The 10,235-nt window shown below is 35.2% G+C and overlaps 1 protein-coding gene across 1 annotated transcript; it reads left to right on the plus strand.

Annotated features, from left to right (window-relative positions):
- Nucleotides 1–1,120: 1,120 nt before the first annotated feature.
- On the plus strand, nucleotides 1,121–8,310 carry csrp1b (cysteine and glycine-rich protein 1b). The gene is made up of 6 exons (XM_084128382.1): nucleotides 1,121–1,242; nucleotides 2,049–2,159; nucleotides 7,012–7,180; nucleotides 7,266–7,395; nucleotides 7,760–7,853; nucleotides 7,973–8,310. Exons 2-6 carry the CDS (start codon nucleotides 2,051–2,053, stop codon nucleotides 8,047–8,049), a joined length of 579 nt encoding a protein of 192 aa, XP_083984508.1. The 5' UTR covers nucleotides 1,121–1,242; nucleotides 2,049–2,050; the 3' UTR covers nucleotides 8,050–8,310.
- The last annotated feature ends 1,925 nt before the right edge of the window (nucleotides 8,311–10,235 follow it).

Consider the following 10,235-nt stretch of genomic DNA (forward strand, 5'->3'; position numbering starts at 1 on the left):
TCAACTATCTAACTAACCTGATTATTTCTTAACCAACTAATATGCTTTATTTCTTAACCAACTAGCGAGTTAACTAACCTACTAACTAACATATCCAACTGACCTGATTTATTTCTTTAACTAACAACTAACTAATATGCTTTATTTCTTAACTAACTAACCAGATATTTTTCTTAACTCTCTAGTTAACTAACTATCCAACTAACTAAAATCAACTAACTAACCTGATTATTTCTTATCCAACTAACTAATATGCTTTATTTCTTAACTAACTAACCTGATATTTTTTAACTCTCTAATTAATTAACTTACTCACTAACTAAATAACTTGCTTTATTTCTTAACCAACAACTAACTAGACTGCCTTTTTCTTAACCAACTACCTAATATGTTTTATTTCTTAACTAATCTGCTTTTTTCTTAACCAAATAACTAACCAACCTATTAACTAACATCAACTATCTAACTGTCCTGATTTATTTCTTCAACTTGATTTATTTCTTAACTAATATGCTCTATTTATTAACTAACAACTAACTAGCCTGCTTTTTTCTTAACCAACTAACCAGCTAGTTAACTAACTTTCTTCTGTTTCTTATTCCCTGATGTGTTTTGTGTTCAAGCAGGTTCAGCTGTGTGAATGTGTGTTTGGTATGAGGAGGGTGAGGGATTCCAGTCCTCCTAACAAACACCGTTTAAGGTCAAACAACATGTGTCACTGCAACACTGCATGTCTTCCAGAAAACATCACAAAACTACAAACACATTAAGCCATGCTTTTACAGACACAAACTGTACGGTATATACAAAATTGTTCTTAAATCTTAAAGTTTGTTTGGTAGTTCAACTATTAAACAATTATTAAGAGACTCATATAAATAATAGTGTTCTGGTCTAAATATAGTACATTATAAATAATTCTACTTTTGTATTTGATTGTTCAGTAAACACTATTTTAGTAAAGCATCGTCTTGCATGGACAACTAATATATAATATAATAGTCATACACAAAAAGAAAACTGTCAAATAGTGTTTTGAGAAAAGCCAGACAGGTTAGAATTCTCTCTCTCTCTCTCTCTCTCTCTCTCTCTCTCTCTCTCTATCAGTCTCATCCTCTCTCTCTCTCTCAGTCTCATCCTCTCTCTCTCTCTCTCTCTGGACTCATATGAGGACTCAGACTCTGCTGTTCGCTCTGTGATCTTCTAGTGAAGCAGAATCACACAAACTCTCTATCACTGCAGGTAAGAGCTTTACTATTACTTAAAATAAATGTGGGGAAAGACAGAACACGTGTTTTGACCCTTTATCCACGTATGATATCAGACGAGTATATGATCACACTTTAAAATAATGTCTCATTTGTTAAAGTTAGTAAACGCATTAGATAAAATGAACCATCAATTACAGCATTTATTCATCTTTGTTAACTTTAGTTAATAAAAAGACAATTCTTCATTCTTTGCTTATGCTACAATGCATTAACTAATGTATAACAGATTCAAATTTTGATTAAGAATGTATTAGTAAATGTTGAAATTGACATTATCCAAGATTAATAAAAGTTTTGGTTCATGTTAACTAATGCTAACAAAGTAAACCTTATTGTAAAGTGTTACAAAGTGGGCTATATAAATCATATTGCATAATATATGCAATGGTTACAGGAAACAAAAAAAAGATAAACCATCCATTATAACGTGCATATTCTTCCATGACTTCCAAAAAACAGCAGATGTAGTCATTTGGATTATACTGTAAAAACAATGGCAACGACAAAGGATATGAAACCATTCCACTTTACCTGAATTTACCAAATTTGATTCATTGAACTTTATCCAGCTACAATTTACCTTCTCATTAAGAAAATTTAATTGAAACTCTGAAAAATTCTGAAAAATTTACAGCAGAAAAATATTGTCACAAGGCAAATTAGTTTATGCCCAATGAAGACGACTTTTTGCAATGTTGCATTTGTGAACTAATTTGTGCATCTTCTAATGCGTGCGTGTGTGTGTGTGTGTGTGTGTGTGTGTGTGTGTGTGTGTAGGGATGCCGCTCGGAGGAGGAAACAAGTGTGGCTGCTGTAAGAAGACGGTGTATTTCGCAGAGGAGGTCCAGTGTGAGGGACAAAGCTTCCACAAGTCCTGCTTTCTGTGCAGTGAGTCACACACCAGTAACTCTTGTCTGTTAAATCAAATGGAAGCAAGTCAAATTTAAGTGCATCATCTTCTTTACTGATTTAAGGTGTGCATTTGGTTGACTCGCTTCCATTTCATTTAACATCCGACACTCAGTATTCACTAAACAATACAGTATGTGTAATCTCACATGAGAGATGGGAGCACATGTTCAAGCTCAAGCGGATAAATCTATTAGAGACAGACACAAACGTTCACCTGCTCTATAATAGAGTATTTTAAGCATAAAGGATGTGCATGTTAGTGTGAGATTCTCCATGTGGAAATGGGTGGTGATGGTTAGTCCCGTAGAGAGAGGGTGTTAACCGGAAAACGGAAAGATTATTCATGCAGATGGTCATATAGATCATGGAAAATATAACGTATTGTTCTTGAACAAAACTGCCAGCTCTGAATGCAATGGCCGACACACTACCTCAAGAAACTCAAATCTTGGGCACAAATCTCCACCAATGCTCCCAGTGAATCTCATTCATGATTTTTCTGTCCTATAAAAAGGCATTGTCCTAAAGTCTTTTTTTTTTTTTTTTTTAAATCAGTTGTATTTATTTAATTGCTGCTTAAATGTACACATGGATGTTTATGTGCAGAAATTATCTATGTGTACATTTAAGCAGCAATTAAATAAATGCAACTGATTTAAAAAATAAAATAAAAAGACTTTAGGACAATGCCTTTTTATAGGACAGAACAATCATGAATGAGATCCACTGGGAGCATTGGTGGAGAAAAGTAGTTTGAGCTTCTGAACTAGTCCTTGGAGAGGAAATCTGGCATGATTTTGGATACGGAACTGAGCAGCGAGTAAATCTTTTCTGTTTAACAGTGTGTCCATATTAGGTGTTGTACAACCGAAGCTCCCGGTGGATTCGATCCTTTTATGGCTGCACAAGGCCTGCAGATCTGTGCAACAAATGGATGTTTATGTGCAGATGGCATTTGCCGAGACATTAACATTGATGATGCATCAGTATTATATCACCAAATCCCAGGGAGAGTGTTTATGTTAGGATTGTGGTTTTAATACCTCCATTTTTCCTCCTGCTCAGCAATGAAGAATGAACATATCATGTTTCTCAGATGTTTCTCCTCGGGTGTCCAAACCTTCTCCTGGAGGGCCACTATCCTGGGGTGCGTTTCCCAAAAGCATCGTTAGCCAACTATGGTCGCAAGTTCCGTCGTTATCAGCATAGTTCAACGAGTCTGTGTTTTCAGAAACCATCGTTCTAACGAACATTCGCAAACAGCATCGCAAAGTTGTGTAGTTGGAACGACAGCTCTCGACCTGTGGTTAGAAGCAGAGTTTCTAGTTTGCATGACATGGACTTAATAAATCCTAATCTTGAGCAAAATAAGCAAGCTGACATTCAGTACAACCTGTGTCTTTTATTTAGAAGACATACAAATGTCATTTACGTCTTTAGTTTGTCAAGAGATTTAAAGCACCGTTTTTGAAGAGTGTGAACGTGCTCTAGTACATACGAACGAGCCTATGATTGAATCTGGAAATAAAGCAAAATAACTGAGAAAAATGAGAAACAGTCCTCAGATGCCATGTTCGTAATTTATAGCAAAACATCTAGCATTAATTAGACCTCAAACAGATTCATTAAAGAAAGCAATTATTCCACCACCTGCGTGACATCCTTAACCAACTCGTTTGTACGACCAATTTGCGACAATACGGTTTCGGGAAACAGTCGTGACTAGCTAGTTGATTTCTTCAATGATGCATCATACTATAGTAGTGAAGCAGCGAGTTACTTCATTGTACGGGAAAAATACCCCTGCAGAGTTGAGCTACCCCTAGTGAAAAATAAATATAACAAAATGTATTTGAAATACATTTACATAATGTACTTCCTTTAATACAAATACCCTGCAGTTCTACTGTTGGTATACTGAATTGATGTACCTAAAGTCTGCTAAATTGGAACTAATTTTGTACTTAATGCACTTTAGTTATCCAGAAATAGGAAATAGTGCTGAGGTCCAACTAAAGATATACTTGTATATATATTTGATTTTGCTAAAGTGGAACTATTGCAAGTATACTTTATGTACACTTTAAATATCTTGCATTTAAAGACTGATTTATGCAGTGATCATACTAGCCTTACTAAGTGATGTTACAACACATTTTAGGCTAAATATTAAGAAATGTGCATTTTGCAATAAAGAAGAACTTCAAATAAATTGTAATCTATCTATAAATTACAGAAACGTCTGTCTGTGTGTGTGTCTGTCTGTCTGTGTGTGTGTATGTCTGTTAACCACATATCTCTCAAACCGTTAGTCCGATGGATTTCAAACTCGACAGGTGTCTTGCTATGGGCATGAGTAAGTGCAGTGCCAAGTTTGACATTGTTTGGATGAGAAATGCTAAAGATATCGTTAAATATATCATTTTTAGAAGGTTGTGGTTTAAAAATAAACATTCTGACATTAGAGGGTTGTATCCATAGATATCATATATAAAGGCTAGATGTCTCGTGCACGCTGCTAGCCAATGGAGGTCGACGTCCGCACGTGGCGGCCATCTTGCCACAGTGTGCTCGCTCACTCGTTTAATGGTGCATATACTTTTAAATAACCATAACTTGCTCAATTTTCTACCGATTTTCAAACGGTTTGGTTTGTTATAAACGTCAGAGATGTAGTTATGACACTACATACATACACTGCATACATATGAATAATTATAACATACATGTTCAAGCATTCGGAATTATAGCCACGTTAATAACGTTTGTAAGAAACCAAACCGTTTGTAAATCCGTCAATATTTCAGCGAGATATGAGGATTTGTGTGCATGCTGATCACTCACCTAATGCACAGCTTCACTGCGGTAAGATGGCCGAACGGTGATGCCGGAAGTGACTGCGCCATAAGACATCTAGCGTTTATATATTATATCTATGGTTGTATCGGTCAAAGAAGCCCCAAGAAGGTTGTGGTTTAAAAATAAACATTCTGACATAAACACTCTGTCAGCTACACTGTTTACTTCTGAATATTATAGTTTGGTTCCAAATCGTGATCAATTTCTGTTTCAAACTTTCACATAGCATCTTTAGGTTATAATAACATAAAAAATTCAAATCCAGATTTTGATTTTCAAAGATTTATTATAAAAAAGTTATTTTTTATCATATTGAAACTGTTGAAATCAGCCATTGCTAAGAAATATCTCCTGAACTTTTTTGACGGCGATCAGCTCACAAAAACTGATTTTGCACACACTTTGCACTACTCCCTGAATCGACTCACTTATTCATTTGTGGATGTTAACTGAATCTGTAAGTCAGCTATGCTGTTTACTTCTGAATATTATATTTCATTCTGGTGCGCTTAACGTTATCGCTACTGTGTAATAGTAGCCTATGCTATTCACCAACTAAACATATCCTATTCAATGTGTTCACAGTCTCTTTGACGGGCATCATTTGTAGTAGCCGATACAAACTGTTTGCTCAAGCGTAGCGTTTTCTCAGAGTTCACTGTGTGCTTTCTACCATGCACAAATAAAAAAAAGTCACTGAACTTTTGTTGTGTAATTGTAACAATGAGCACTCAAACACACCAAACCAACAATTACTAAAAACACACACAAAAACTGATTTTGCACGGGCATTATAATATTAATATCAGTAAGTCTCAAACGATATGTCAGTAAATATGTTAATGGATTTGTAGTATACTTACAGAATGAAATAAAACGTATTTTAAATACATTTTGGTATATGTTTTTTCCACTACTTGCCTTAACACACCTGCCTGGAAGTCTGTAGTGTGATTAGCTGGTTCAGGTGTGTTTGATTGGGACTGGACAGTGGATTAGGAGCAGGATTGGACAGTATCAGATGAGATATCAACTGTCACTCAAACTGTGCTCAGATTTGTCAAGATGCGTTCAGTTTGCATCAAATGTCAGATATCTCGGTATAAACTCAAACATTTCTCAAATTCACTGTTAAATATCAAATGTTTTGCTATACACATCGATTTTAAAGCTCTTACATACTATATGCTTACTATGTATCCCCCTTTTATTTGTGCATCCCTCACAAACATGCAATTGTCCATTTTTAAAGTTAGGTAAATACATAAACAGGTAAATTAGGTAAATAAAAACATATCTTATAAATGTCTTATAAAACATGAATGTTGATGCAGTTGTTCTGTTTGTCCTTGTCTTTTATTCTGTTATTTTTCCTTTTCACTCTGTACAGCACATTGGTCAACGGAAGTTGTGTTTAATTGTGCTTTATAAATAAAATTACTGATTGATTGATACAGTGTACTTGTGTAGGGCGATTTATACTATTTAGCTAATCTTAACTGCTTGATTGCTTGTATCGTCGCAAAACGTACTCTATTATCGCCCAGCTCTAATCTGCTAAATGCAATTATAAGGCATGAAGATCTTAAGATATCATAAACATTAACAACAACTCTTCTGTAAAGCTGCTTTGGAACAATGTGTTTTATGAAAAGCACTACACAAATAAATTTGACTTGACATGCTCGACATTCACAGTTGAAAATAAACATCCAATCGAGTCATTTTGGCAGCTTGGTTTAAATAAAAGCTGGTTTTGGACTAACAAGGATGTTTTAAGTTCTGAAACTTACAGTATAGTATGTCTATATAGTGCAATTAACTCTTATATGTCTAAAGATCAGGGAAAATTTGTGAGTAACCGTTTGCGCTGTGGATTATTTTGCTATTAAAAACGCAACATTATCCTCAGAACAAACAGTCTATTGCAATTAGTGTCTTGAACATGCATCTTCTGTGTTTATTGCAGTGGCGTGCAAAAAGAATCTGGACAGTACAACAGTAGCTGTGCATCAGGAAGAGATCTACTGCAAGTCCTGCTACGGCAAGAAATACGGCCCAAAAGGGTACGGCTTCGGTGGAGGAGCGGGAACTCTCAGCATGGACACGGGCGAAGCTCTGGGAATCAAACCGGCTGGGTTAGGAAGACTGTTTCAATGAAAGCACCATATTTGTGTCTTTACCAATGTGCATTAAAGTAGCTGGTGTGTATTTGTCTCACAGTCAAGCATCCCATCATCCAACCAACAACCCCAACCCGTCCAAGTTCGCGCAGAAGCTTGGCGGTTCGGATGTGTGTCCTCGCTGTGGAAACGCCGTGTACGCGGCAGAGAAGGTGGTTGGAGGAGGAAGCGTGAGTTGGTTTTTCTTGACCTGACTTGCCGAGATAGTCATTTTGCCCTGGGACAAATGTCTTACCAATCCAGTTAACCGAAAACTCATCTGGGAGATTTCCTTGATGTGATGTAATAATTTGGAAAACAAGCCTTGATTGTTTTGGCTCGGTTGCTAAAATAAGTCTTATTATCAACTACAATTAAAGTCCAATTCAATCATGTCCTGACCTGCCCTCAAATAACGCTGCAGTGCAAACTGACAAGATCACAGTCAATCCGAACACATTTGATGTTTTATATACGCAGCCACCCAGCACGACAAAACAAAAAAATACACCAAATGCGTAACCAAAAAGCGTATTTATGTGTGTCCTCCTTTAGTCTTGGCATAAGAGCTGCTTCAGATGCGCAAAGTGTGGGAAGAGTCTGGAGTCCACCACTGTCGCAGATAAAGATGGAGAGATTTACTGTAAAGGTCAGTATCAAACATCATGCATACAGTTGATATTTATAATAACATTATCTATTCATTATTTATTATGACATTTATATTTAATATTTATAACATTATTTATTTGAATAATATTTATATAGGGTGCTATGCTAAGAACTTTGGACCGAAGGGCTTTGGGTTTGGACAGGGAGCTGGTGCTCTGGCTCACGCTCAATAGAAATACAGCTGACATCGGTGAACCCAGGAGGTCAAACTAGTCACTTAACCACCTACAAACACGTCTCATAAATGTTATACACACATAAGTGCCCCATTTCGGTGCTCAGTATGTACTAAAACCAATAAACGGGGTTTCATGTGAAATCCAAGACTGTATAAACTGGCATTTTTGCTATAATAAAACTGGGTTGTTTATCCATGTGCTTGGATTTATGTATTTTTAAAAAAATATAAATTCAAAATAAATTGTTAAAGCAAATCTCTAACTGGGCTATGCCATGCATTATGCTTTTGAAAGATATAATAACTAAGAATGCATGGATGTAATTATAATTTGACCAAACATGAAGTTTGTAAACAGAAAACGGGACACAGACAGCATTGAATACTCGGATGATTCGCTTGTTTTCTCCATGACATCATACACACATGAAAAACACAAGTGTGATGAGGAACAAAGCGTGTTTATGTCTCTGAGCCTGTCACGGGCCTGATCTAATGAGACGATGAGACCACAGACTTGACTGGATAAGACCATCAGAGAGATTGTAATGCTTTCATCTAGAGGCTAATTCAGAATTAAACAATGGAAATGAATAAACAAAACTGGTCTCAGAGCAACTGCCGGGGGGAACAAACATTCCCACCAAAGCTCCCAGAGGCAAAAACACAAGCATGCTACGAATGGTAAATGTTCTGCCCAGTATATACTATAGTGCCTACTATTATATTTTAGAAATAGTATGTGAAGCAATATATATTAATAAACATTTCAAATAGTAGTATATGCTACATTCTTGTCACACAAACTCAATATGTTGATTTTTTTTTTTTTTTAGCATTCACATATTATTTTGTGTAAAAATGCCAACTTTTAGCAGTTCAGTTAAAAATGCATCAGAAAGATATGTTAATATGTCAAAACAGTTGATATTGCTTTGACTGTGCATGCATTGCCTGTGAAATTCCCATACTGGAGTGAAGGACTTTTATTAGACACAAACACTATTGCTCACTGAGGAAGAATAAAACTATCACCAGAGGGCGCCACATCGCATTACGCTTGCAACACAGAAAACAATTTTCAATATTTGTGGCATGATGAATTTTTTTGAAACGGTACAGCCGGGCAGAACTCAAAGCTCCTTCATTCTCTACACACAGTTAGTCTAGTGTGAGTCTGGCTTGTGTTTTTACAAGTGCTTACCAGTTTATAAAAAGCAGGTGATAATTGGCTGTCTGGAGGTCTGAATATTTTTAACAGACCCACATGGAAGATTTCAATACAGTAGGGTTCTAGACCAGGGCTAGTTGTCACAGGGAAGGTCTATAAGGCAGTAAAAATTAGATTTTGAGACAAAGGTTTATTTTGTCCCACATTAGCATGTTGCTTCCAAACACAATTAAAAATGTATATATTTTGTCAATTACGTCCTTTAAAGTAATATATTTGTGTAGCTGGTATTTTATATGATTTTGAGCAATGCGATACATTTTATATATATATTATAAACATTTTTTATTATATTTTGATGTTTTTATAAAACATTATTTGGATTATCAAAATGTATAATTAATTACTGCATGTAATTTAATTACTTTTCCCTTGAAAAAGTAAAGTCAGGGATTACTCTTAATATTTAAGTAATTTAATTACAGTTACTTCTGGTGTAATTACATTAAATATTGCATAGACTAGAACAACTCTATATAAAACAATAGTGAATTTAACATCAAAATTTAACATCTAATGTTAAAAATGTATGTTTTTATGTAACCTTATGGCTGTACACACTTTGGCCACTTCAAGAATAATTTATGCAATTTTATATTTTTATTTGAAAGTATTAAAAGAGCAGTTGTATCCTTGTATTGTTCAACTGGTCGGGGTTGAGAAGTAATGCAATACTTTTTAGAGAGAGTAATTAGCACAGTAATCTAATTACACTGTTGAAGATCTACTTTTTTAGAGTAACTTACCCATATATGCATATATATACACACACACACACACACACATATATATATATATATTTTTTTTTTGATTTTACATTAAATAGTATTTCATATTTCAAAAATGGTATTCAAAGTGAAATATGATCAATAAAGCCAATGCTTCGATACTTTTGCCTATACAAAAACGGACTTATGAAGAAACCCACTCACAAAAAAAGAACCAGCGAA

The sequence above is a fragment of the Abramis brama genome (assembly GCF_963993115.1).
Source record: "Abramis brama genome assembly, chromosome: 11".
NCBI classification, from domain to species: Eukaryota; Metazoa; Chordata; class Actinopteri; order Cypriniformes; family Leuciscidae; genus Abramis; species Abramis brama.

Bases quoted from the DNA above. Each gene is read 5' to 3' on its own strand.
- csrp1b (XM_084128382.1), top strand. From the start codon at position 2,051: ATGCCGCTCGGAGGAGGAAACAAGTGTGGCTGCTGTAAGAAGACGGTG. The intron at 2,160-7,011 runs GTGAGTCACACA...TGTTTATTGCAG, and splicing joins CAAGTCCTGCTTTCTGTGCA to TGGCGTGCAAAAAGAATCTG. The intron at 7,396-7,759 runs GTGAGTTGGTTT...GTCCTCCTTTAG, and splicing joins AGGTGGTTGGAGGAGGAAGC to TCTTGGCATAAGAGCTGCTT.